Source organism: Misgurnus anguillicaudatus, chromosome 25 (genome assembly GCF_027580225.2).
Source record: "Misgurnus anguillicaudatus chromosome 25, ASM2758022v2, whole genome shotgun sequence".
NCBI lineage: Eukaryota > Metazoa > Chordata > Actinopteri > Cypriniformes > Cobitidae > Misgurnus > Misgurnus anguillicaudatus.
Window position 1 is genome coordinate 18,061,285 of NC_073361.2, and position 27,950 is coordinate 18,089,234.

Here is a 27,950-nt window from a genome sequence, read left to right on the forward strand (position 1 = left end):
TGTGGTAACTTACTACAGTATTTTTCGTGTTACTGTTATAACGTGTTTTAAACGGAAATTACCGTACTAAAATGAGTAAATTAACTACTCGGTTAATATTTCCAAAACGATCAGTTTGAATACAACATATAGCGGGCTAACCGGTTATGGAATATTCCTACGTATAAATCCATAACTGGCTAACGTATCGATTTCGCTAATCAGTCTGCGTTCGCAACAAATCAAACGTCCAAATTCTTCCTGTCCAACACGCAAAATTAAACAAAATTATTTATCTCATTGTGTACGATATCACCAAACGTCAAATCGCCCGAAAAAATTACAATTCGCGGCCCTGCCAGAAGAGAAACGCAGCGGCCACTCGTCTGAGACTCCTTCCGCATTTTCCTGCGGCTCTGCGGCAGTGACGTGCGCCTCGGAAGGCGGCGTAATCGCCGGCGAAGCTGGAGGCTGCAGCGCCTCGGAGCGCATCGGCCCCTCCCCTCCGCGCTCTGCGGCGGCCCGCCCTACTCACACAAGAAGCCCGTATGCGCTCTGCCCGAGTCTGGGGGTGGGAGAAAGAAAGCCGTACGGCCTTGGAAACCAAACAGAAAAAATAATACGACAGGTAGGCCGCTGTATTGAACCAAATCCGGAGTGGAAAGCTTTACGTTTGCACGGTTTCAATCTGAAGCGACATTTTACGTGTGTGTAAGTATAACGTTCACGTATTTGTGGGATTGTGTGATTATCGCGGTTGTAGTGTCGCGTAGGCCTTTGTTAGCAGCGAGCCGCGGCCTTCCGAGGCCTAAACTAGGCCGCGGAAACTGGGCTCTCGATGATTATGAGAGTTATTCATAATTGATCATACATTGTATTTATTTGTAAATGTTTAAACACATTGTAGAGAATATTTTAATGTCCAATTTTGGGCGTTTAAGTATGTATTTATGCGATTTAATGGATTATTTTAAATCATTCAAAATGGCGATTGTTTGGGAGAGGGGCGTGTCGAGTGTGTTTTCTAAAAGTGGGCGGGACATAAGCAAATGCAAGTCTCTAGATGGGAACGCCTTTTCATTATCATGCTGTAAACAGATGGGAGTAGCAAGGTCTGTAAATTAAATGCATTTTGTCAGATTACGGCATACGTGGTAGCCTGTTTATCTACAGTTGTATGCTTTAACACATAAGTTAGACATTAAATATAACAAAATATTTTAAAAATCATATTCACTTCTGCCCCGTGATGTCTGATCTTAAGTTATTTATTTCCTCTTATGTGTTCTTATGGTGTCATATAATATTGGTATATATCATTTTAATTTGTCGATTTTGACACATAGCAAGACATAACAACAGTCTGCCATTTGTTTTACACTATAATGTGAAATTAATAATATATATTCATCTTCTTTTAACATTTTGTGCCTGTAGGACTTATATTATGCAGATGACAGGTGGAGACAATGGATGAAGATGATGTGTCAGCATTCTCTCTCCATTCCCATGAGCCCAAAATCATATTCCATGGGACGGGTAAGTAAACCTTCTATGCCAATAGGAAAGTCTGTCAAATCAATGCTTTGTGGTTATGTTTAAACATATATATTTGTTCTCCATGGGACGGGTGATGGAGATGAAGATGAGGTGGTGGTAGAACTGCAGGAGTCTGTTCTCGTGTCTGACGTGGAGGGTGAGAAGATAACGGTCCATGGACTGGCCCCGGAGGAGCTGGTCATCCAGGAAGCTATTGAGGATGTGGTCGCTGAATATGTGCCTTGCTCAGAAGATGACGAAGGGCTTGGCACTATTGCCGTGGAAACCTGTGTGTTGTCACCTGATGATGTGGGTCTGGAGGAGGAAGGACTGCAGGTGGATGTAGTGACTGACGCTCAGGTACAGGAGGATCCTGATCCCTGTGGAGACTACCTCATGATCTCTTGTGAGTGGGATTAGCAAAAGAGAATATAACTTTGCTTTAATGTTTTTTTTTTTAAGATGACTTATTTGCAATTTAAAATAATTTATTTAACAACGTTTCGGTCTCACGACCTTCATCAGGTCATCACCTGATGAAGGTCGTGAGACCGAAACGTTGTTAAATAAATTATTTTAAATTGCAAGTATATGATAGTGTGCGGGAGTTTTTTCCTTTCTGATACGACCTAATTGTTGGTCTTTTTTCCTACGCACCTATTCACTACAGGTGTGCGATGGAGTTTGTTCATTAAGATGACTTATTTAAAATCAATACTCAATTGTATCTACTAAGGGTGTCACGGTTTCGGTTTTAAATCGAAATCAGTCAAAATTAAGTCACAACCTCGGACTTCGAATAAAAATGGAATCGACGATGCTGCCACACCCCCATGTCACGTCCGGTCGGCTTGCCAAGCAGGAAAAAAACACGTGTTGTTGAGTGCTGCGAGGCAACCTCCTCTAACTTAGCTACAGCCAGTTCAAAGATAGCATGGCAGAGGCAGGAGACACCATGCGAGCTGCTCTTTACATGGGAAACAAAAAACAGCAAGCGCCTCCCGCCTTCAGCTGAATTCAATCAGAGCACGCACTCGTGCACAGCAGAATGGCGTCTGTGCCAGGACCGGTCGTTTCTCTGAACTGAGATCTAAGTTTCACAACAACTGCTTAAGAGCTATGAAAACAGCATTTAAACATGACTTATTGGGGTATAGTCTCACAATCTCGTCTGACGGTAATAAAAGCGTGTTTTTTAGGTGCAAAGTACTAACAGGAATGTTTATCTGACAGGATGTTTCGATTTATCAGGTATGTGCGTGTACCATATTTTTCCACTGGCAGCACGACTAACATGGCAGGGCATCTCCGGGTTCAAGGTCAGATATTATATTTCATAAAAGTCTAGTCTAAAAATGGCATAGCATTTTTTGTGCTGTAAAAATCGAGAATCGAATCGTGACATTAGAATCGAAAAATGTAATCGAATCGAGGATTTGGAGAATCGTGACACCCCTAGTATCTATGCATTTGGCAGATGATTTTATCCAAAGCATCTTACAGTACATTACAAGCTATTTATAACACGGGTCTGTTGAATGCTGTATTCTGATTGGCTGAGAAATGTTCCATGGTTATGCATTAATTTCTGATAACCGCACACCTAACTTGTTAAATGTCTTAAAAATAGGCACCAGAGCAACGTTTGTGGTAACCATGGTATAAGAGGAATAATTGACTCCGATCCTTAGGATTATTTGAAAATAATGCACACCCGCGGTGTAACGGCATTGCACCTTGGGTGTGCATTATTTTCTTATAATTCAATGGCCCGTCGTCAATTATTCCTTACATATTTTATCATTTCCCTGGAATCGAACCCATGACCAGCGGCAGGAACACATACAACTGCAATCCCAGTAAATGCATTGACTTGTTTGCCACCTTGGGTTTATTTTCAGTGGATGAGACCGGAAAGGTGGTTTCTGATGACGATGCTAAGGTCATAGTCGAAGGCACTTTAGACGATTCGGAAGATGTGGAGAAGGATGATGAAGGTCAGGAGGTCATCAAAGTCTACATCATCAAGGCTCACCCTGGGGAGGAAGACTTGGGTAAGTTACAATTCCAAAATACAATCTTTAATTCATTTAAAACAGCTTTTCGGTTATTTGATGTGTATACCGTTTCATCGGGCGCACATGCGGTGACGCGATAAGCGTCTGGTCCGAACTTTACTTCCGGTTTCTGTTTGTTTAATGGTCTGACTAGTTGCTGAAAACTGAACTCTTAAACAAATACCTCGTTGAAAATAACAAATGTTTTGTTTTCTTAGGTAATCTATGTGTTGTTTTTTTTGCTTGTTATATAAATAAACTACTTTAAAAGGACTTTGTTGTTATTTATTCTTCGCAGAGTTTACCGGAAGTTACGTGATGACCTCGAAAGCCGCTTGTTTATGTTGTTACTGCTGAAACCGTCTATATAATACTAATTTTGTAGTTGGAGCCGATGGTGTAGTGGACAGTGCTCCGACACATGGTGCAGACGCACTTCTGGCGACCCGAGTTCGAATCCCGGCTCGAGGTCCTTTGTCAGTCCCATACCCCTCTCTTCACCCTATACATTCCTGTCATCTCTGAAATTACTTTCTATCAAATAAAGGCAAAAATGGTCCAAAAAATAACTTAAAAAAAATACTCATTTTGTAATTAATATTGTTGCATGTTTGCAGGGGGCACCGTTGACATAGGTGACACTGAGCTCGATGTAGATGACACCGTGGAGCTTGTGGATCCTTCTGGGATGCCTATAGGAGAGAAGATGGTGTACATGTCAATAGATGAAGCTAATCAAAGCCAGGATGACATAAGTAAGTCATGTTATCATCAGTTGATGATGTAGTCACACGAATGCCTCTGTTGACACAGCGTGTTTTTCAATAAAACAGATGTGGCTAAAATCACAGACGAGGTCTACATGGAAGTGGTGGTAGGCGGTGAAGACCCTGGAAATGCTCAGAGGACACTCGATAGCGCATCACTCAGCAAAGACTTTATGCCTGTGGCCTGGGCAGCAGCTTATGGTTAGTGAGATGTATATTTATATATTTTATATAATGCAAATCTTTAATTTAAGCATAAAACACTTATAAATATGATGTTATGGGAATCAGGTGAAGAGGAGAATGAAAGCTGTGAAAACAGAAACGGAGCAGCTAGCGCTCTGCTGCACGTGGATGACTCCGACATGATCGAAAGACTCAGCCGTCAACGGAGCAAGAACAAAAACAAAAAACGCTCCGAACTTCGTCACGTTCAGACGGGTATGACCTCATTTATTAACATTCATTAACATTTCCTTTTTCTTTTTAATTTACTTATATTCTTTCCCTAGCGATCATCATCGGACCGTATGGCCAACCTCTCACCGTGTACCCTTGTATGCTATGTGGCAAGAAGTTCAAATCTCGTGGTTTCCTCAAGCGCCACACTAAGAATCAGCACCAGGACGTGGTAACCCGAAAGAAATATCAATGCACTGACTGTGATTTCACTACTAACAAAAAAGTAAGTCTCCATAACCACATGGAGGTCCATACTCTGAGCAGCAAAGCTCCATTTGAATGTGAGGTGTGTGGAAAAGAGTTCCATCAGCAGACGGCGCTGTTCTCCCACCGACTTCAACACCACCACAGAGAATCCAAGCTTCAAATCCCACCGCCCGCTACAAAAATGCACAACTGCAAATTTTGTGAATACGAGACTGCGGAGCAAGGTCTGCTCAACAGACATCTACTGGCCGTTCATAGCAAAAATTTCCCTCACATCTGCGTGGAATGTGGGAAGGGTTTCCGGCATCCTTCCGAGTTAAAAAAACACATGAGGACCCACACCGGTGAGAAGCCGTACTCCTGCCTTTACTGCGATTATAAATCGGCAGACTCTTCTAACTTAAAGACGCACGTAAAGACCAAGCATAGCAAGGAGATGCCTTACAAGTGCGATCGTTGTTTCCAGACGTTCACGGAGCCTGATGAGTTGCTACAGCATGCGTTGACTCACGAGGAGGCTAAAACTCACCAGTGCGCCCATTGCGATCATAAAAGCTCCAATTCCAGCGACTTAAAGCGTCACGTTATTTCCGTTCACACCAAAGACTATCCGCATAAATGCGAGGTCTGTGGAAAGGGCTTTCACCGGCCTTCTGAGCTCAAGAAGCACTCTGCGGCGCACAAGGCTAAAAAGTTGCACCAGTGCAGGCATTGCAACTTTAAAATCGCAGATCCGTTCGTTCTCAGTCGGCATATTTTGTCCGTGCACACCAAGGAGCAGCAAGCCTTCCCTGACAAAAAGGGTCTTAAGAAGCCATTTGGACTTGGAGCTCATGGGGGTAAGAAAATCTTGGGCGGCGCCGGTATATCTAAGGGTCACAGGGAACGGCGTGTATACCAATGCCAGTATTGCGACTACAACACAGGGGATGCATCCGGGTTCAAGAGACACGTGATCTCCATCCACACCAAAGACTATCCCCATCGCTGCGATTACTGCTCGAAAGGCTTTCGCAGGCCATCGGAGAAGAATCAGCACATCATGCGACATCACAAAGACCTAATGCCTGCAATGTGAGCTTTATGACGGCTGCCACGGCAAGCAAGGAACAGGTCCATCCTGGATGTTGGGATGTCGGTGTTGTCTACAGAGCCAAAGCTGATCGCTGGAAAGCCAGCTTGATCACAGATGTGATGGTATAGGTGGGGAAAGGTGCAAAGCAAAAAGGCTACTCCATGATTTTTGTGTTTTGCAGATTGTCGTGTTGTCAGAGTCCGTTTCACCGATTTTTATGTTTGTGTTTCCAACACGTGTAAATTATAATGTTAAATCGTCCATTCATGATGGTAAATTTTATTTTGAGCATCGAATTATGACTCCTGTAATGCATCGTTTTACTTTACACAAACCATGATTGGGTTGCTTTGCCGACACGTGTTTACAAGTACAGATTCGGTTACAGAGTCAGTTTTTGGTTAACTACGGTGCTAATCTTTTGACTGGATTCATAGCTACAGATAAACAGAATGTCAGATTAAAATGAATTGAAAAATCTAAACTAAGTCTATGCTCTGTTTCCTAAAGACATAAATATCTTGAGTGACAGTTTTAATTCAAACAACAACAAATAGCTTGTAAAGAGGATTTGGTGTGAAATTTAGCAAGACCCGTGAGCCCAGATAGACTCATCTTTTATTTATACGATACCGGAGATCCATTCAAACATTACATTAATGTACTAATAACGAATAAAAGACTAGGCTATAATACAGGACGGATATTTCTGCTTATATTTATAAGTTAGGAGCAAAAAGATCTTATCAAGAGTATGCAGTCATCATATCAGGCTGAATGACTGATAATCTGTTAGTTTTAATAAAGACACAAGTGTGTTTATGTACAGTATATCTGAAATGCGGACATTTGGGTGTGGTCTGTTTGATGTAAAACTCACTGTCAACTTATCAAAGATCCTTAGGGTAAATTTTATTTTTACACAGATACTGAAAATCTATAATTTGGAATAAATATATTCTAAAAAGATGTGATGTGTATATTGAAATATTTGTAAATACAGAAATAATAAACAGTATTTTGTGTCCAAACTGTTTTTGGTGTTTTTATAATGGATCTTAAATGTAAGATTATTTATATTGAACACACAAAGATTTGTCTTTTTTTTATTTGACAGTTGTGAACAAAAACAAATCTAAGCATTATTTATAGACGGTTTCAGCAGTAACAATATAAACAAGCGGCTGTCGCAGTCCGCACGTAACTTCCGGTAAACTCCGCTAATAATAAATAACCATAAAGTACTTTAAATGTAGTTTATTTATATAACAAGCAAAAAAACAATAACACATAGATTTTCTAAGAAAACAAAACATTTGTTATTTTCGACGAGGCATTTGTTCAAGAGATCAGTTTAGCAACTAGTCAGACCATTAAAAAAACGAAACTGGAAGTAAAGTTCGGATCCAGACGTGTATCACGTGCGTCCGATGAAACCGTCTATACAAAAACACTTTAAGGTCATATTTACTGTAAAAAGTGAAAGTTGGATGAACATAAAATACTTCGATTCTGTTAACAATTTTTTTTTAGTTAATCCAACTTTTCACTTTTACAGTGTTGGTGATAATGTGACAGAAATGACACAAAACATTGTCTAATAAAGATTTTTTTATTTTGTCTCATTTGGACAAAGTAAATCATCTCTCCTGATCTTAAAATACGTTATTTTCTGTCTCTGCAAAATCCTGCCATGGCCCCTCGAGACTTATTTAGAAAAATCATTGATTTTGTTATCTATATAAACACAACACAAATGCATTATAAGGCACAAAGACTCTTATTTCCATACAAAGTCAAAGAGCAAAAAGGAGGCCGGCGATCCATGTCTGTATTTTGGAGTGAAATAATTGGACCATCTTTGGGTGGTGAGACATTTAGGCCTCATTTGTGCATTCGCCTACAAAAAATAGTATCAAATTAGTCAAATATTCTGCAAAGCTGCATAATATTCCTTATGTCAATACGAATGAGAATTGTCTAAAAATGTACCATTGGGTGGCAGTATGGCTATGTTCTCCTCCAGGATGCCAGTGTCTTTGGAGAATGTCCTGAACTTTTCTGTCAGTTCTTCAGATATTGTTGTGTTACGACTGTGAACATAAAACGTTATTATAGTTTTTTGTTTTTTTTTTGTGAACACTCATTGTGCAATATGGACAAAGTGAGCCGAACACTTACTGTAGAGTTTGTTGAGAACATCGGTCACATCGTCTTTGGTCTTGAGTGTGTGAATGATAGCATATTCATCGTAGCTGGCATCAACCACACGCATATCATTATCATTGTCCCAACCTGATAGATTAAGGAGACAATATAATAAAAACCATATAGCCCGTAATAGGGTTGTCAGATATTTGGATAAAAAAGAAACATACGCTGGCTGTGGAAGACAAAGCGTCCTGGAGTTTCAGTCTTTTTGGCAAGATTATTCATCCTCCAGCAGGAACCATCTTCACTAAGAAACAAATAAATGCATTCTTTGTGAATTATAAAAAACATTGTTTTTAACCTAATCAGATGCATGCTTTAACAAAGCAAATCACTTAGTGTGAAAAACTTACTTCAGATTAGAGTGACTCATGTCAAGGTCTCCATCCTCGGTAGGCACCATCATTGCAGTGCCCATCTTCATGTCTGCCTTTCTACTGACAAACCATTCTGCATTTGCAGCAAAGCCAATGAGATACCACTTTCCTCCTATCTGAAGCACAGATAAGAAAGTTTAAATTACTGACTTAACACAAATAGACGACATTCAAATTAAACATTTCTATTATATAAACCATTGTTAAATTGCATAATAATATATTAATCCCTGTAAGATAACATATATTAAAATGGTTATTTTTATCTTCTCCAGGTCAAAGTCAGGCATAGGTCTAACTTCAGCAGAGGCAAACACTGCATAAAGCAAAACGCACAACAATTTCAATACGACACTGGTCATGGTTGCAGATGTGAAGGCTTCTCTCTGTGTGCAGTTTGAAGATTGGCAAAGCAAAGCTGGCTGTGTTGTAAGAGGAATGCTGAACCCTGTTATATGCTTCAGTGTGAAGCCCCAAATCCTCCCCTCCTGACACTTGGTCCCTCCCACAACAACATTCACAGCTGGAATGCTAATAACTGTCGTTATGCAACTTGCACCTGGGAATTCTTCCAGTTTTGTGTGATTGAGGTCATTTAATGCTGTGTTCAGATTAAAGACTACAATATGCATAATGTAAGAAAAATGAGGAGGACGTTGAAGGTCTCAATCAAAAAGTAGTTTATTCAATCGAAGCAGTATAGCAAAGTACATGAAGCACTCGGGGGGTTCATCGGAGTTGGAGTGAACCCTGAACAAAGTCATTCTTAACATTTTATAATGCTAATGCTTTACCCTTTGAGATGTAAAGCAAGAATATCAATGTAAATGGCCATTCTCACTCTTACTCATTTCGAATGCTAATGCTGTAAATGTCTCAATTCCTGACAGTCACCTAAGGAGTACTTAATCAAATGGTGGAATTGATCTAAGTGCTCACACCCAAGTGTATATATATATACACACACACATATGAGGTATTATGTATATAGATTATTTAATGCAGCAGGTATGTGTACATTTTAGACTTGTTTATACCCGTTTTATGTCCTTATGTCTCTTTATGTAACACCATGGTCCCGAGAGACACGACATTTCATTCCATTGTATGTTCCTACATGTAGTGGAATGACAATAAAGCTTACTTGAACGTGAACTTGCTGACATTTACAAATGAAGAACAAAGCTTTCAGATTGTAGCAGAGTATGCAGTCATCAAATTACTTAATTTTAATTAAGATTCAAGTATTTTCTTAAGCGTAGCTTGGTTCAAGGTTTCTCTGCTTGGTAGCCAACAGCATTGCAGTACCCATGGTCGTGTCTGATTTGCGACTTGCATTTTGCATTTGTAGCAAAGATAACATATCTAACCTAATCATCTAAAGAGAATAGTTAAACATATCAAAAGGCATAATTTACACACTATGGGGCAGTTTACCGGACAGGGATCAGACTAGTCCTAGACTAAAATAAAGAGCTGTCCAAACTGAAAACAACTTGCACTGACATATTTTCAGTCCTCTTTGTTTTGCCTCAAAATGCAAGTAATGTTTTTAATGTTATATTTCAATTAAACTAAGGCCTAGTCCTGGTTTAAGCTAATCCCTGTCTGGGAAACCATCCCTATAACACAAAAACATGTTCTTATTAACTTTTGTATTAAATTACAGTTCACTGAATTGTACATGCTACAATATAATAAATAAATAAATAGAATAGCCACTATCCAACATGCAAACAGCCATAGACATTTTCCAGGATTGTGTGATAGTTAGGGGACATTTTAATGCTTTATTTTGGCCTTCAGAAACATGACTTTAAAACAAAGACAAGGATATTGAATCACATGAATTAAGCAACAGGCTTTGGTGTGGTATAATAAGTGAAAGAAAAGCAATGATTGTCATTTTTGAACACCAGAAAGGACAGTACATTTTTATAGAAACTTGCATGTGCAAATTTGATGTTCTGCAGTAACTAACAGATTAATTGTATTTCAAATTAGTTCATAAGGTTCGTTTCTGTTTAAAACAGATGTTTTTCATGACATAATGATTTCCTTCTACTGGATATGTAACATGTTTATCCTTTCAGTTGTGTAATTTGGAAAGGGTGGGCAAGCAAAGTCTCGTTTAAAGAGTTGCGTCACAAGCCCGAATAATCTTACCAGTAACCTTGTTTTGTAAGTAAACCCTTAAGATAAAGATATTTTATCTTATTTAAAGATATTAACTTAAGTAAGACTTTACTAAAATATATTTTCTTTGTAATTTGCTCCTTGTAATGACAAAACATTGAAAGTGAAATTACCATTACCAGCTTGTTTTTCTATTGTTCATGAATAACCTTAAAACTGAAATTACACAACAACTTTATTTAAATTATTTGCATGCATGACCAAAATATTTTCTCTGTGGTTTGAATATGCAGTGAGTGCTTGTATCTTTCAATCTGAATTTATGCAATAAGATGGAGGTCAGTCTTAGGGCATTTCTAGAGGACAAAGAAAAAAACAAAGTTAGATTGAAAAGTTGAGGGTAACAAGATATTTTGAGGTGTAGACAATAGACATATAACTTAAGCCTATGCAGCAATGCAAAGATTACAAAACGTATCTTTTTTTCTCTGTTACAAAACCTTTTGTGTTACAGAACACACTGACAGAAAACGTGATGCTAACATGTTGCACAAGTATTAACTGGGGGTTGGATTGGCTTATTTTTGAAGCGTAAAATTTCTGTCAGCCAATCAGGAAATGTTACCCTACACCAAGCAACGACACAGAACCAGACCATTCAGAGACCAGATTCGATTAGGTGAATCGGTTCGTTCAAATGATTCGTTAAAACGAAATGATTTGGGGAAAAACGATTCACTGATATTTTATTGTAGTGCAATATTGCAGTTTTTAAAACTACACATTAACTTATTGTGGTGTAACTGTCTACAGAATGTATCACACATGTATCAGCACGTTAAAGCAAAGTAGCCTATTTAACATAATCTGATAATCGGTTCACCCGAATGATTCAAAAGTACGATTCGTTCGGGAATCAAGTGTACCACGCAGTAAAGATGGATTTACATGCAGTTAATTTAGGATGTATAATGTAAATGAGTCAAAAGTAAAATAATAATAATAATAATAATAAGAAGAAGAAGAAGAATATATCTCACCCAGCACTTTATCAACGGACTCGCAAAAGCCTGTAAAAGAGTCTCGAGTTAAACACGTCTTCATAACTATCCCAGCAAACACAGAACGTTCCCCTAACGTTAGTTTTAGGTTAGTTTTACGTTTTCTAACGTTACGTAACGTTATAATAACGTTAGGAGAACGTTATTTTTAGGTTAGTTTAATGTTTTTTCTAACATTCTTCTAACGTTCTCCTAACGTTATAGCGTTAGAATAACGTTAGAAACTCGTTAAACTAACCTAAAACTAATGTTCTATTTCTGTAAAGAAAACTATTCTGGCTAACCAAAAACAAACCTAAAAAAAGAAAGTTATGGGAACAAAAAACTAACGTTAGGGAAACGTTTTTAGAACCAAAAACTACGTTAGGAAAACGTTTTGGGAACCAAACATTGTTAGCTGGGATTATATTACAATACAGTAATTTGGTAAAAGTACAATTTCAAATGTCTTTCTATATTTTTGCATTGAGGTAAAGCAACTTTACAGTAATTACATACATAGTACATGCATGCATTAAAAAGAGGTAAATAATAGGCCTACTGGTATCATTTCAAAATACAAAAAGAATAATAATGGGAATGTGTTCTGTCTCACCATAATGTGGAAACTGAAAAACAAGATCCAATCCTAAATCAAATGTCTTTGCACGATCCTCAAATGCATCCAATACTTTATCAGGCACAATGCCCTTGCGTCCTTTAAAAGAAACAACAGTTTGCTTGAAGGTTTATACTTTCTATGAACTACAGTTTTCTATTAAACTATCTATAAAACAAATTATGTCAGAATATGTTAGAACCATCAGCTGTTTATCATTAAAACCATTACACAATTCCTTTATGTAGTGTGTTTTGGGGCTTATTCCACTAGGACTGGGCCCAGATAACATTACAGACCCACAAAGACCATTTCAGCTTCCATTATAACCAATACAACATTAAATAAAATGCATGTGATGGTTTTTATTGTATTTATTAGCATGGATGTTTATTGGTTATCGATCCATTATGCAGTAACACAAAGATAGTCAAGTGTTATGTTATTAAAGGAAATTGGTAATGAGTTTATAGATGCCTACCGTATAGTTTTATGGTAATTTTCCCCGCTTTCTTGAAAACCAACACAGCATAGGAGCTATAGTCTGTATCAACCACAAATATATCCACATTCTCACTGGGTGTCCTACCTATGATTGAGGGTAAGATATTTAGTGTTAATGTTTCTGTGCAGATTTAAGGAAATATCTTGCATGTGGTGGTTTAAACACAATATGCTTTATAAAAGTGTTTTAATGCTTGTCTAAACATGTTTTTTATTCTCAGAATTATTTTGACAGATTATGCAAGTACTGGCATCTCATACTAGTTGATGATCAGATAAAGCCAGGGAAAGATTTACAACTAAGCTGTAAAAAGTTAATAGTTGGATCAACTTTAAAAAATTACTTTAATTGGCAGCACCTAAAATTTGAAAGTTTTTTTTAACTTCCATTTTGCATCGTAAAAACATTTAAATTGAAAAAACGTTTCACTTTTTACAAGGCACTTTAGATAATTTTGTAAGACATCTTTTAAAACCATTGGTCTGTTGGTCAATGAGGTTTTGTTTGAATCAGACACTCACCATTGAGCAAGAGATGTCCAGGGGTCTTGGTGGTCTTAAAGTTTTGCTTGATCTCCCAACACTCATAATTTCTTACAGACACACAATGGATGAACAAATGGAGAGACATTTGTTTTAAGTGAAACACATGACATTTAATACATCTGACATGCTGGATATTGTAAACAGGTTTAATCTAAACTAGATGTGGCGGTTTCCCAGACAGGGTTTATCCTAGTCCCAGACTAAAATGCATGTTTTGGCTGCTTTAATTTCAAAACACCTTGCACTGACATATTTTAACATATATCAGTACCCTTGTTTTGTCTCAAGATGCACACCAGTATTGTTTTTTGTATTGTTTGTAAAAATTACTTAAATGTCCTAATATAACTAAAGCCTAGTCTGGATTTAATCTAAACCCTGTCTGGGAAACCGCCCAGTATTGTTTTTGCTTGCAGCTCATGATCTTGTAATTATGTAATGGCATCAGTTGTGAGAATTTTTTCTTTTTAATGTTATGCAACAATTCATTGCTTGTTCATGCAAATTGCTAATAAAATATTATATAATATTAACAGAATGGAATTCTTCTAGTAAATAAAAAATAACTAAAAAATAATAAATAAATGATTACTATTTTACCATGTGAAAATAATTGCAATTCCTTCTTCAAAACGCAACAAGTAAATATTATGACACATTTGAAAAATATTGGCTCATGGAAAACAGAAAAGCAGAAATAAATTTTGGGAGGCACAGGTTTTTTTTAAAAAAATTAGTAAACAATATTTGACAAGTTACAAACCATGAGATGGGTGGCTAAGATATAATATATATTTTGGTTAAAGAACATGCAAGGTTTAGATAAAATAAAGTTATAGGTCAGTTGGCAGGACTTTAATTAACAGAGCAACCTGAAGTTCTCCCCCTTGTGGTGCTACTCACAGTTTGGTTATAGTGCTTATAGACACCTTGTCACCATTGACATTCAAGTTTATGGTAGTGCTCTCCAATTTGAAGCCCTTCTGTATGAGACTCTTACACCTTGATGCCACAGAAATCAGGTGCCATTTCCCACTCATCTAGAGAGCAAATTCTTATCGTAAGTAAAGTTTCTCATAGGTTTCTGTTAAATAACTTTTCTAATTGATTCTATAACAAAAGTTATATGTTAGTCTGGACAAGTAATATTAATTATGTTAATCCATAAAAGAATGCTCACTTTAACATTTATTGTGACAAAATGATTACATTTGATTTGCTATTACAAAGTAATGTTGGGATTTACCTGATTAATGTTGATGTTTTGACCTGGAGCTAGTTTCTCAATAGCTTTATCTTTCTCGGTTTGTTTTGGCTTCTGTGGTGGTGCTGGTTTGTACCGGGTTCTTCGTGTCTCAGCAGACTCCCAAAGACTGAGCCATACCAGAACAAACACCAAACGTGTCCAAAGTCGAATCATCACAGCTTTAAATCACTTTTTTAAAGTTTTTTTTGTACAATTGGTTGGTTAGAGTTTTAGTAATAACTCCTTTCTAACAGCTGTTGGTTAACCGTCCAGTGTCCACACACAGATAAGGATGATGACCCTTTGTTCAGGGTTTATTATTAACTCTTAACAAACCCACCCAAAATTGCTTGTGCACACAGACGTTCACATCCGTTGTTTATGAATAAAACAGTCATTTTAGTTTAGATTATTGCATTTTAATGTACAAAAAAAATACAAGTTAGATAAGGAATAACACAGTGCACACATGCACAGGAGAGGAATTAAATCTTTTTAGGGTGGTCGATCTGAAGTGTTAAAATAATCACTGCAATTTATGCATATGCATTTTTCCAAGATTAAAACTTTAGTGTAACTCATAGCATACACCACAATAGATCATTTGTTATTCAAATGCCATAGGTTGACTTTATTTGCACTGAATAACTACAATACTGTCCAGTGACGTAACGTCTGGTTTACATTTCTCTTGGCTTGAAGTTTAGAGCAACGCTGTTTATGCAGAATCGCTGACCAGTTGGATCTGGACCATCATCAAAGACATGTCCAAGATGAGCAGCACACTGTACAAACAAAACCACATGTTATAACAATATGCCATCAAGACATTTTAATAAATCTAAAGACTATCGGAAGAGATGTCTATTTTATGAGTGGAATTACCGCTGATGCAATATATAATAAGTAAGAGCACAACAGATTGTTTTACATCACTGTCCCCTACACTTACATGTTTACAGATAACCTCTGTCCCTGTGCTACCAAGTGAGTTGTCAGGGCGACGGACAATGTTGGCATGACTTTCATCCTTTTCCCATGTACCATGAGCCTCATAGAATGATGGCCACCCAGCTCCTGCATCATATTTCGCTTCTGAGCTGTTTGGAGGCAAAATTGTAATTATTTTTGTTTTATTTTGTTATGTGTAGCACACAAGCATTATAAGTTGTTTTCCTTTAATTTTCTATTTTTTCTATTGAAATATTCCTAAAACACATAAAATGTAGCTAAAAAGCTGAAGTTAAAAATATCAAAGCATCTATTGTTTAAAAATATTTAATGAGCATGAGAACAAATTTGTTACTGTAATTTAGTTGTTTTTTTTGGGGGGGGGGGTCAGCAGGGACTGTCTTTAATTTAATGGAAGCTTACCTAAAAAGTGGGGAGTCACAACATACACAATGGTACATGCCCACCTCATTGTGGTTCAGGTAGATGCCACTGAATGGCTATAAAATAGAAATTATAATATGGGTTCTATAAATGGTGTTCTTTCTTGAAAAATACATTGTGTATTGTTTATTTACATAAGTTTGCACATTATGGTCAGACCAACACGCTGTTTTATTAGTAGCCTATATTTGTGTTCATTGCAACAATGCAACTTACCACCTCTGTGCCCTTTTCTCTGGTTACAACATACTGTTCTGGAGTCAACTTCCTTTGCCAGTCTGTGGACTGATCATATCTTGTCAAAGACAGCAAACCTGCACACAAACAAACACGCACACACGCACGCACGCACACACACAAAATAAATAAATCACAATCAAGTTCCATCAAGTTGTTCCTGCGAATGACGCCGGTGGTAACCTAGCAACCAACAGTAAACAAAAGGCACGCTTGGAAAATGGAGACACGATGGAGCAAGTTATTAATTATTAGCAGTGCAGCTTGTAATTGCCAAACTAAATGCTATGCACAGAAAAAAAATGCTGATTTTTGATGAAGGCACTAGGAACGAGGACGTTGCGACGAAGTCGAGCTCCATATATGGTAAAGACAACGACAGCTGAAACAGCTAGACGGGTCAGTCCCGTGGGTTTAATGTACGCTACGTCAGAATTAATTCGGCAATTACTCTTTTTCGCATAAATCAAAAACCACATTAAGCTAGCGTAAACCTATTAGCAAACTAAGGGATTTTTAATCGTTTCCATCACTCGTTATACTTCAAAAAAAGCATAAAATCATGGTGATGGAAACATGGCTAGTGATAAAAGTCTCAAGATGAATTATCAGAAAAATAAATTGTTGTTCACTCAATTCATTCGCTGTCTGACATCACGTGACACAGATGTGTTCCACCTCTTGGAATATGGAATTTATGACGTTACAAGTAACGTCATAAACCATGCGCATCACTTTTCTTTAAGGGATTATTTCGATCATTAGAAATGTGCGTTGGTAACCATAAAATCAGCCATTGCGTGCGACGTTAGGGACTGTCCCATAAGTTTTTTTGGTGAAATGGGTAGGACTTTGTAGCAACATAGCAGAATTTAAGGTAATAATACTTTAGCATGATTTAGTAAATACTTATCAAATTGACAGCCTTATGGTTCCCTAAGTGAAAACTTTTTTTTCTTGCAACCCATTTTTATTAAGGGTACCCTTAACCTTATATCTCAGGGATTTCTTAGCTTTAGGACTTTCAGGCAACCGGGCACGTGTTTTTAAACATGGCAAAAATATTCTACGATTTAAAAAAAATTTGGTACTCGATGTACGACTTTCTACAAATATATTCGTAACCAAGTTGCCCATTAAGCTTATAGGGGCATTTTAGATTTCACTGGCATTAGCTCTGATCCAAACAAAATTTCACCTGCTCTCACATCACATGACACAGGTATGTTTATGACGTCGTGAAATATGGAATTTATGACGTTACAAATAACGTAAACAATTTTATTGATACTTTCTTTCCATGGGACAAAGGATTAGATTAATGCAAACCAAAAAGCAAAGACGTTCATTATAGCGCCACCTAGTGTTCGACACATGTTTGTTAATGCGCCTGAGTATCAGGTGGGATTTTTAGATTAAGTTTGGGGTCGCAGAGACAGATGAGTCTGTCTCATCTCTTGGAAAGTCGAAAAGCAGCGATGTGGGGGAGACAGAAACGTTTACACAATATCAGTCTTGACAAAGAACACCCATATTGTACATTAAAAAATTGTAAATTAAAACACAAATTATGTAGCCTACTTACAACAGAGTGAGCTACATGTCTGGCCTATTACTGTCTTAAAAGTGTGTGAGTGAATAAATAATTTTCACAAGAAGCTCACAAAAATAAGTTAGTTTATATTTTAGTTATTGACTCGTGTTTGTTATTTGGTTGGTCTGAATTATTTAATTTGTTATAAATGAGGTGTTTCCTGGTAAAATAGTGTATTTCCCCAGTGCACAGACTAAGACATTTATTTGTCTAACGTTTCCAAGTAAAAACCACGTGCAATTTGTTTATTTTGGGGGCCTTTCTCGAAAGCCCACACCATAAAAAAACACTTGAGTAATCAGGTCACGCATGGTCTGAACTACATGACTAAAATAACTGTACTCTCTGTTGACAATTTAATATTGCGCATGCTTGGCACAGAATTAAAAATATAAAAAAAAATATCCAAAATACAAATATGTAACAGAGTTACATAATTACAATTATAATATACATCGAAAAATGAACATCCCCATACCCGTTGGCTCTGTAGAAATCTGCCGAATCCCTACAAACATCCTCTTCTTTGGTGATATTGATTTGACAGCTCCATTGGAAAACACTGAAGAGAAACGAACTAGAATGCGTGACATACTTCTCGATATATTAGTTTATGCACTGGTGTAAATTTGTCGGATCTCAAGCTACTTTTGCATAGACTAAAGCTGCTGAATTGAGCTGTGTTGTCTTCATGCCCTCCCACAAAAGCAGCAGAAACTGGTCACAACTGACACACGTATGGGTCACGCTCGTCCGGATCAAACCTTGCACGTGCCGTCACTCGAGTAACTGGATGTAAAAAAAAATATTTACAAAAAAAATCTATTTTTGCTGCTTATTTTTGTTGTCTTATCGGGGAGTTCTCGCGCTTATCATTCCAACCTATATTTTATCGACTTTGACCTTCATAGGGAAAAAATGTGACGCTTTAAACATATGTAGCTACAAATATATTTGACCTGAATTGTAAAGGTTATGCAAACAACAAGAAGCAACATAAATGTATTTGCTTCATTTATATGAATATAATAAAAAAATTATATTGTATTTTACATTGATTTTGCAATGTGTCATTTTTTGTCAAAATCTTTTATTATAATTTTGTTAACACCTAACCCAACCCCTAAACAGAACTTTATGCCATTTTGAGGGGACATTTGGTCCACATGCTGTATAGGGTAAACACACACAAAAATAAAATAATGTGTAATAGAATAAAATAATAAAACATCAGTAAAATACACATTTGAAGTATAGGTGCACTTAAATGCTTTGATATGCTTGAGCTGCTGGTGAGTTGCTTTTCATGAGGTTGCCAGGTTGGTGCATGAGATCTATGACGTAGCTCTCAGGCTGAGCATAACCACGTTTCTTTCCACCTTTGACAAGCAGGATTTCGTTCCAGGCACGATTGTATTGTCCTCTCACGAGACTGCAGCTCAGTCCAATTCTATCAGCAAGAACCTAAAATAATTAGCAAATTATTCTGTTATACACAAATTGGGTGATGTACATTTCAAATATGATGATAACAGCAGCAGCAGTTTCATGAATAATGCAATGTAGGAAATATGGGAGTAAGAATACACACACCTAAAGGATTATTAGGAACACCTGTTCAATTTCTCATTAATGCAATTATCTAATCAAGCAATCACATGGCAGTTGCGTCAATGCATTTAGGGGTGTGGTCCTGGTCAAGACAATCTCCTGAACTCCAAACTGAATGTCAGAATTGGAAAGAAATGTGATTTAAGCGTAAAAGCAATTTTGAGCGTGGCATGGTTGTTGGTGCCAGACGGGCCAGTGTGAGTATTTCACAATCTGCTCAGGTACTGGGATTTTCACACACATCCATTTCTAGGGTTTACAAAGAATGGTGTGAAAAGGGAAAAACATCCAGTATGGGGAAGTCCTGTGGGGGCGAAAATGCCTTGTTGATGCTAGAGATCAGAGGAGAATGGGCCGACCGATTCAAGCTGAAAGAAGAGCAACTTTGACTGAAATATCCACTTGTTACAACCGAGGTATGCAGCAAAGCATTTGTGAAGCCACAACACGCACAACCTTGAGGCGGAAGGGCTACAACAGCAGAAGACCCTGCACAAGACTGAGCATTGTTTCTGACCTTGTCCATCCCTTTATGACCACCATGTACCCATCCTCTGATGGCTACTTCCAGCAGGATAATGCACCATGTCACAAAGCTTGAATCATTTTAAATTGGTTTCTTGAACATGACAATGAGTTCCCTGTAATAAAATGGCCCCCACAGTCACCAAATCTCAACCCAATAGAGCATCTTTGGGATGTGGTGGAACGGGAGCTTCATGCCCTGGATGTGCATCCCACAAATCTCCATCAACTGCAAGATGCTATCCTATCAAAATGGGCCAAAATTTCTAAAGAATGCTTTCAGCACCTTGTTGAATCAATGCCACGTAGAATTTAAGCAGTTCTGAAGGCGAAAGGGGGTCGAACACAGTATTAGTAGGGTGTTCCTAATAATCCTTTACGTGAGTGTATATGCATAAGTGAATTACAATGCAGACATTCTGAAGTCATAATGTGATGTGGTCCAAACCGAATCATACGAAAGTGTCTATAGATAGACTTATACACACACGCATACAGTATCTCTGCAGCACCTTAAAAAGCAGTGCTCTGTGGTAGTAGGTGCCCTTTTTAATCTTGCCAATTGGAATGATGTTGGACTGGACTTCAAGTTTCAGCTCACTTATGTGAAGTTCCCACAGAAAGTCATGCTGTTTCCCTGGCTCAACCTGTCCACCCATCGCATCACACACCAACCTATGATAAATCACATAAGTCATGTGGATGCTGTTGAAAAGTAAAACAGGAGGAAAAAAATGACACAAGTTTTGGTTTAGGCTTACACGGCTAAAGCGCTATACATCTTAACCTCATCTTGAAGAGGCAAGACAGACTTGGTTGCCTCTTTGACAAGGTTATGAAACTCAGCATCGTATGGCAGCTTCCACGTTTCCTCCAGAACCACGTCAGGCTGGGGCTTAAAATCCTCTTCATCCTTCTTTTCCTCTTTTTGACCTTTTCCCTTCATTTTACTTGAGAAAAAAAGAGAGATTTAATACTTTTAAAAGCTCATCTGGTAGAGCAAGACACTAGCAACGGCAATGTGGGTTTTATACGAAGTGATCAAGTGTATATGATCTTATATGTTCTGGTTTGTACAAAAGTGCTTGAAAAATGTAATAAAAAACACACATTGGTGTTTTACTGCTTCGCTTGCTGCTCATAACTGATGAGGTGCCGGTTTCTGTTGGACTGTCCGGTTTACGATCATCTGTTCCTTTAGCAATCGGCCTGAGAGAAGAGGAATAACGAATGAACATAAACCTCTAAACATACTTAAAGGTGCAGTGTGTAAATTTTAGCAGCATCTAGTGGTGAGGTTGCGAATTGCAACCAACGGCTCAGTCCACTGCTCACCCCTTGCTTTTGAAACGCATAGAGAAGCTACGTTAGCCGCCACCAGAAAAACATGTCATTGATGGAGACAACTTAGTAAACAAAGTTTGTCCGTTAAGGGCTTCTGTAGAAACATGGCGTCACAAAATGGCGACTTCCACGTAAGGAGACCTTCTGTGTATGTAGATAAAAACATCTCATTCTAAGGCAATAAAAACGGATCATTATAAAAAGGTCTTTATACACCCCTGATAATATAGTTTTGTATATTATTTTGCATTACTGTCAAGAGATCCTTCTAAAAATTACACACTGCACCTTTAATGCAGTAAAAGGTAAAACCACATGACAAAATGTACTTTTGCAGGCTGTGGAAATGCATCTCACTCAAATGACCTTTGAACAGATTTGGATAATAAAACAGAGAGATCGGTGCATCAAAACAAACTCGTTACGCTTTTATATAGCGATAAATTAATGTACTGTTTGTAATAAATTTAAGTGTCTGAAAACAAATTGTGCTGTTTAGGCCTTCAGCATTAGTGGTTCAGTGGCAGAATTCCCATTTCTCCTGTGGGAGCTCTGGGTCAGATTCCAAGCCAATGAATGCAAAAGAATTTTCCCCTGGGGAGACGTTAATCTATCTACATCTATCTGTTGTGCAACGGAGAGGTATTTAATATTCAAGTGACAGTGTGCTGCTTTAGACCTAATGGCGTGGAAGAGGACAGACTGTGAAAGTCTTTATTCTCCACATAGAGCTTTTTCCCCTTTAAAGTGAGAAGTTAAAGTGCAATTTTTTACGTAGGTCTTAGGAAGTTTAGTGTGATAAAGGTTCCCCTTAAAATGGCACAAAAAGTAAATACAGCTGCATGTGACAGTCTGGTGTAGATCAAAGCATAGCATAAGATGTTGCAAAAACATGACCCTTGGCCTTGACATACTGATCTGGCGTTTTTCCATTAACTGCGATGATGGCTCGATGTTGGTTGACAACCTGTTTTGATAGATCTTCCAAAGTAGAAACCTGTTGACCCGATCTTATCTGGTAAAGAAAAAAGAGAAAGCAAGTTCAGGAGGTTCAAAAATTTTTTTTTGTCCAACTTTAATAATTAATTATATTTGTGTCGCTGAAAAGATTTCCGTTTGTACCTGTCCAGGGTCATAGAATCCATCAGTGGTTATATCAGTGGGTGACAGGTGTCCTGTCAGACTATACTTCAATGATAGATTGTTGTCCAGAAGTTTCTGCAGTGCTACCTCACTTAATTTGCTTTTACGGTGAGATGACAGGTTGATTTCTTGGAGTATCTCTAGAGCTCTGTAACAACAAAAACAAAAACAAAACATGAAGGTAAAAAATTGTGTATTGCATAGCTTAGTTAGAATCAATGTCATGAATAATGGTAATTACAATAAAATATTGTGCTTGTTATAGTCAAAGATGCAAAAGAGAACCTTTATTTATTTTAAAGTTTATTAAAGTAAAATTCTCATATTTTCTCTTCATTTTAGGATGCAATGTTATGTTTTGTGACATACTTAAAGCTTGAATCTACTCAACTCAAAGCAGATAAAAGAAAATAACAAGAAAACTGGAGTTTTACTGACATCTACTGGTTCTACTCTAAGTAAACTTTAAAACCCTTTTAAAGGGTTTTAAAGACGTCAAATGAGTATTTGGTGTCTCCAGAGTACATATGTGAAGTTCTAGCTCAACATACCACATAGATTATGCTTATTATAGCATGTAAAAATTGCCACTGTGTAAGTGTGGACAAAAATGTGCTGTCCTTCTAAATGCAAATAAGCTGATATTTGCACTAAATGGCAGTGCTGTGGTTGGATACTGCAGATTAAGGGGCGGTATTATCCTCTTCTGACATCACAAGGGGAGCCAAATTTCAATGACTTACCAAAACTAAGTTACTGGGTTGATCTTTTTCACATTTTCTGGGTTGATCGAAGCACTGGGAACCCAATTATAGCCCTTAAAGGTGCAGTGTGTATATTTTAGCGGCATCTGGTGGTGAGGTTGAGAACTGCAACCAAGGGCTAAGTCCCGCTGCTGACCCTTCCCTTTCAAAGCATATAGAGAAGCTACAATAGCCATCACAGGACAAATATTTCGTCATCTGAGACAATGTAGTGACGAAACTTTAGGTCTACTGTAGAAACTTGGTGGTGCAAAATGGCGACTTCCATGTAAGGGGACCCGTCATGTATGTAGATAAAAACAGCTCATTCTAATGTTATAAAAACAGAGCGGTTTATTATGCAAGGTCTTTATACACCACTGATAATATAGTAATCTATATTATATTTAATTTTTGTCAATAGATCCTTCTCAAATTTATACACTGCACCTTTAAAGGGGCAATAAGTAGGATTTACCCCCATCTAGTGGTGAAATTGTATTTTGCATTCATACGAACAGTGCTCTCTAGCGCCTCGCCTTTCCAAATTGATTTTGATTAATAAAACACTTAAAATCCTACTTACAGTCCCTTTAAACATGAAAAAAGTCTGATTTTGTGATATGTCCCCTTTAAATGCGATAACAAATGTGATTTCAATGTGAGTACATCATTTGAAGGTATGAGCATTGTGTTAGCAGTGCAAAGGTCATATGTTAGATCCAAGAGTACACACATACTGATCAAATGTAAGCTTTAGCTTGAATATAAGTCACAATGGATAAAAGTGTCTGCCAAATGCATAAAATGTAAAAGTGTAGTGGATACAAATGCTCACCCTGCATTGCACAACTTTATGGCAGTTATTTCATCATCTGCACACACACAAACTGCCCAGCAGGCATTCTTCCGTACCTCAGCATTGATCGATCTGAGCAGTCTGATTAAATGTGGCAGACCTCCGACACTCCTCAGCTGCACGTAAAAATGTATTAAATCACACATATATCACACTCTTTTAGTCCTTTCACACCCCTGACCAGGAGAAATAAATAGTGCCATTTGCTTTTCCTACACACTGCATTGAACTGAGCTGTGAGACCTTTAAAATTGACCTTTGTGACAATACCTCCAATCTGGCCTCAGCATCACAGGCCAGTGCAGCCACAGCCTGCGTTGCACTTATGAGTATGTGATTTTCAGTGGATTGTAGCAGTCCCACCAAGGCTGGCATAGCTCCATGGGCCAGAATGCACATGCGCAGGTCCTCCAGCGATGCCATGTTTGTCAAGGCCGCTGCGGCGTGCACAGCTGCTCCCGCGCAGCTGCCTTGCAGCTGTTGCACCAGAAGCTTGTCGCCCTCTGCATCGTACACCGCACTGGATGTAGGACAAAGTTAAAATAAGCTGCTGTCAATACTGTAAGCCTGAATTTTGTAGACAACCAAACTTGAATTATAGTTGCATGGTGAAATCATAATAAGATGGTCAAAGATGTGGCAGAACTCACTATGCATTAAGCTTGCTGCTGTGAGTCAAATTGGATAGGGCCTCTGCTGCACCTGTTCTTACATCACTTTGCTCACTGTTCAGCAGTTGTACGATGAGCTTGATCGCATCTGAGAAATACAGACCTTCATCATCAGCTGAAATCCCATTCGACACCAAAGAATAACCAAAGAATCATTTCAACAAAAAAGGGAGACAGTTTTTGCACTCCTGTGATGCTTGATTTTACATTAGATTACCCAAACATCTGAAAGTCTCTCTGCTGGACAGGTTCTTGCTCACGGTGGCAATAGCTTGGCACGTAGCTGTGCGGATGTTGTCATTCTCCTCTGCAAGAAGGTCAGTGAGGGCCTTTTCTACATTTTGTTCATGAAGGATTTTTCGGTTCTCACCTTGATGGGATATAGAAAGAGTATAGATCTGAAATGTCATGCACTGTAAACATGTCTGTCAGGTAACTTTGGTAAAATATCTGTCAATATGACATTTTTAAAGGTGCCAAGGAATGCATTGAAATAATATGTTAAATTGTTCTCTGACATCTACATAAAATGTATGTGGCTTTATTAAGTGCAAACATTATCCAGAGACCGTTTACAAGTCCATTTACAACCCTTAGAATGAAATGGTCTATTATTACCATATCATAAATAATAATGTTGAGCTCTTCTCTGATTGGCTGTTTTACAGAGCAGCTCCTTCAGTAGTTCTGTGTGTGTGTAAACAGACCTTATGTTTGAGCCTGTATCAAACGAAGATACAGATTTTGAGGAATAATCCATTGTTTGGAGATTGTTAATTGATGTTTCTAAGTGGTAAGTTTGTGTTTTTTTCAGCATGAACCTGCAAAACGTGACTGTAAAGTCAGTAGTAGAACTTTAGCTTAAACGCTAGCACATAACATTACCTAGCATATAGCGCTAACTCCGGAGTCACAACTTTGTTTTTAGCATTGTAACACAACATTGTACTTAATTTAATGTGTAAAGGTATTTCTGATTGAAATGGCTTGTGGAATGAAAAAAGTGGGCGGGACTTGATTTCGTCAATTGGGAATAGATTGGATCAATTCGAAGTTGGAAGTCTGGTTATTGGACATTCAATAGCCCTGCCCTTAAGCCAAGACATAGATCATTATTGAAAGAGATGTCGTTTTAAAGGGGAGCATAAGTTAATGATTTTGATTAAAGATTATGAGGACACGTGAATAAAAAAAATGTGTTTTGGATCTGTACTGATAAATAATTTACAATAAACAATGTAATATTCCATAATAAAACAAAATATTTTTGGGTTATACCAGCAAAAGTTATATTTTGGTGTCAGACAGATATTTTTCAGCTTCTTTATAAACTTTATTTATTATTTAGACTGCAGAACCTGTATCTTCCACTATAAGAAATACACTGCAAAAATGTCTTGTTTTTAGTACAAATATCTAAAAATTCTCAAATCAAGATGCATTTTACACATAAACATATAATGAGACAAAGTCTGAGAACAGTTTGTTGTTTTTATTTGAGCTTTCATGTTGTTGTTCGCAGTCAGGGACTATTTTTTCTAGCCAAATGCATAGAATGCTTTTATTGATTTAACTTCATGAAAGTTGCACTCATATTTTTTTTACTTTAATATTGTTTGGTAACCGTTTTATAAAAGCAATAAGGTGCTCGAGGCAAGTGCTGTATACACAGCACAGCCTCTCGTACCTTATTGCTTACATATATATATATATATATATATATATATATATATATATATATATATATATATATATATATATATATATATATATATAAATAAACTAGATTTTTCTAGTAATTTTGCTCATCTTGATTTTAGAATTTTGCTCATCTTGATTTTAGAATTTTTAGATATTTGTACTTAAAACAAGACAAAAATACTAAGTGAGAAAGTCATTTACAATGTATACAGTGTATACAATGGAAAAAAAAAGATTTTCAAAAAAAATGTGCTTAGTATTTTTGTCTTGTATTCAGTAAAAATATCTAAAAATTCTTAAATAAAACAAGCAAAAATATCTGCCAATGGGTTAAGCAAATTTTTCTTGAATTTAGTGTTTAAAAATTTTTTCAAGATTTTTTTGCTTACCCCATTGGTAGATTTTTTGCTTGTTTTATGCACAAAATCACTTAAATTTGTTAATTTTGGTCTAAAAACTAGACATATTTTATTGGGTCATTTTGCTCACCAAGAAAAAGCATCTTAATTTAAGAATTTTTAGACAATTTTTTAGACTGCATTTCTTGCAGTGTAATATAATGATTTGTGATTTATATTATTTGCTTTATATATAGCAAAAAAGCAAAATATCATGGTTTTTCCTCTCGATAAATGTGTGTTTTCGTACCGTTGTGTGCCATCCTGGCTATGGCTTTGACTGCATTAGCCTGCACCTCAGGCATTGTGGGTGTGACAACAAACTGCAGCAGTTGCTCAAGGCCGCCCATCTCTTGAAAAAGCTGCATGGACTCGCTGTCTTCCAAACAGTTTGAGATAACCCTAAGAGCCACCTCATGCAGGTCGCTAAACTTCTGTATAAAGATAACAAATTTGTTGCTCAATTATAATGCAGATTGCTTGACATTGCCAGTAAGACAGAAGTAGTAAAAGTAGTTTCAATTCTGCTTTGCATACAGGAAGTTTAAAATTTTACACTTCTCTAATGCCCATTAAACTCCAGACTGCATGTAATGTAGAAGATCTGGTGTCAAAGTGCTTATAAATAATTCAGATGACAATAATTGGCCTACTTTGGTTGCAAGGACCTCCTGGATTCGGTTGAGACCCTGTGCGTTCCTAAAAGCAACATGACTCTCACTGTCACTGGTGATGGTCTCTATGGTGCGCAGGGCAAGCTGCTGAATAACAGGGAACTCTGAGCGAAGCAGATCCAGAAGCGGGGGGAACCCATTTAGTCCATGCACGGCCGCTCGATTCTGAAAGTCCTGAATGTGCACAAAGCACAAATCAAATGTTTTAACTGTATCCTTCTGGGATTCAAAAGCTTATGCTTTGAAAGCCTATCAAATGACACAACATAAAGTACATAAAATACTAAGTA

At 37.4% G+C, this 27,950-nt stretch overlaps 5 protein-coding genes across 9 annotated transcripts in view; 1 reads left to right on the forward strand and 4 right to left on the reverse strand.

Annotated features, from left to right (window-relative positions):
- The first annotated feature begins 133 nt into the window (after window positions 1–133).
- zfx (zinc finger protein X-linked) lies at window positions 134–7,117 on the forward strand. Of its 2 annotated transcripts, none has more exons than XM_073864031.1 (8): window positions 134–690; window positions 1,417–1,506; window positions 1,598–1,924; window positions 3,420–3,572; window positions 4,193–4,330; window positions 4,409–4,543; window positions 4,634–4,783; window positions 4,855–7,117. In XM_073864031.1, exons 2-8 carry the CDS (start codon window positions 1,449–1,451, stop codon window positions 6,087–6,089), a joined length of 2,196 nt encoding a protein of 731 aa, XP_073720132.1. In that variant the 5' UTR covers window positions 134–690; window positions 1,417–1,448; the 3' UTR covers window positions 6,090–7,117. The 2 variants fall into 2 exon arrangements, with proteins under 2 accessions (XP_073720132.1, XP_073720133.1); XM_073864032.1 differs by having other exon boundaries at window positions 134–607.
- A 562-nt stretch (window positions 7,118–7,679) lies between these two features.
- On the reverse strand, window positions 7,680–9,112 carry LOC129426299 (lipocalin). Its single transcript, XM_073864035.1, has 6 exons — window positions 8,938–9,112; window positions 8,651–8,787; window positions 8,465–8,544; window positions 8,266–8,381; window positions 8,079–8,178; window positions 7,680–7,986 (listed from the first exon to the last, which is right to left on the reverse strand). Exons 1-6 carry the CDS (start codon window positions 9,034–9,036, stop codon window positions 7,964–7,966), a joined length of 555 nt encoding a protein of 184 aa, XP_073720136.1. The 5' UTR covers window positions 9,037–9,112; the 3' UTR covers window positions 7,680–7,963.
- Window positions 9,113–10,444: 1,332 nt separating this feature from the next.
- Window positions 10,445–15,058, reverse strand: c8g (complement component 8, gamma polypeptide). Its single transcript, XM_055182554.2, has 7 exons — window positions 14,766–15,058; window positions 14,423–14,559; window positions 13,496–13,566; window positions 12,951–13,058; window positions 12,467–12,568; window positions 11,851–11,880; window positions 10,445–11,166 (listed from the first exon to the last, which is right to left on the reverse strand). Exons 1-7 carry the CDS (start codon window positions 14,937–14,939, stop codon window positions 11,156–11,158), a joined length of 633 nt encoding a protein of 210 aa, XP_055038529.1. The 5' UTR covers window positions 14,940–15,058; the 3' UTR covers window positions 10,445–11,155.
- Window positions 15,059–15,368: 310 nt separating this feature from the next.
- Window positions 15,369–18,884, reverse strand: msrb2 (methionine sulfoxide reductase B2). Its single transcript, XM_055182556.2, has 5 exons — window positions 18,470–18,884; window positions 16,377–16,474; window positions 16,140–16,216; window positions 15,718–15,865; window positions 15,369–15,550 (listed from the first exon to the last, which is right to left on the reverse strand). The coding sequence occupies exons 1-5, from the start codon at window positions 18,582–18,584 to the stop codon at window positions 15,446–15,448; spliced, it is 543 nt and encodes a 180-aa protein (XP_055038531.1). The 5' UTR covers window positions 18,585–18,884; the 3' UTR covers window positions 15,369–15,445.
- Window positions 18,885–19,061: 177 nt separating this feature from the next.
- Window positions 19,062–27,950, reverse strand: part of armc3 (armadillo repeat containing 3) — a 41,558-nt gene continuing 32,669 nt past the window's right edge. For 3 of the 4 annotated variants that reach the window (XM_073864030.1, XM_055182546.2, XM_055182548.2), the window contains 12 exons: window positions 27,640–27,834; window positions 27,237–27,420; window positions 25,105–25,257; window positions 24,867–24,975; window positions 24,487–24,736; window positions 24,196–24,332; window positions 22,594–22,762; window positions 22,386–22,486; window positions 21,238–21,336; window positions 20,889–21,077; window positions 20,640–20,802; window positions 19,062–19,455 (listed from right to left, as the gene is read on the reverse strand). In XM_073864030.1, coding sequence (XP_073720131.1) covers window positions 19,255–19,455; window positions 20,640–20,802; window positions 20,889–21,077; window positions 21,238–21,336; window positions 22,386–22,486; window positions 22,594–22,762; window positions 24,196–24,332; window positions 24,487–24,736; window positions 24,867–24,975; window positions 25,105–25,257; window positions 27,237–27,420; window positions 27,640–27,834 — 1,950 coding nt within the window. In that variant the 3' untranslated portion in view covers window positions 19,062–19,254. The remainder of the gene's footprint in view (window positions 19,456–20,639; window positions 20,803–20,888; window positions 21,078–21,237; window positions 21,337–22,385; window positions 22,487–22,593; window positions 22,763–24,195; window positions 24,333–24,486; window positions 24,737–24,866; window positions 24,976–25,104; window positions 25,258–27,236; window positions 27,421–27,639; window positions 27,835–27,950) is intronic. The other variant, XM_055182549.2, reaches the window with a different exon arrangement.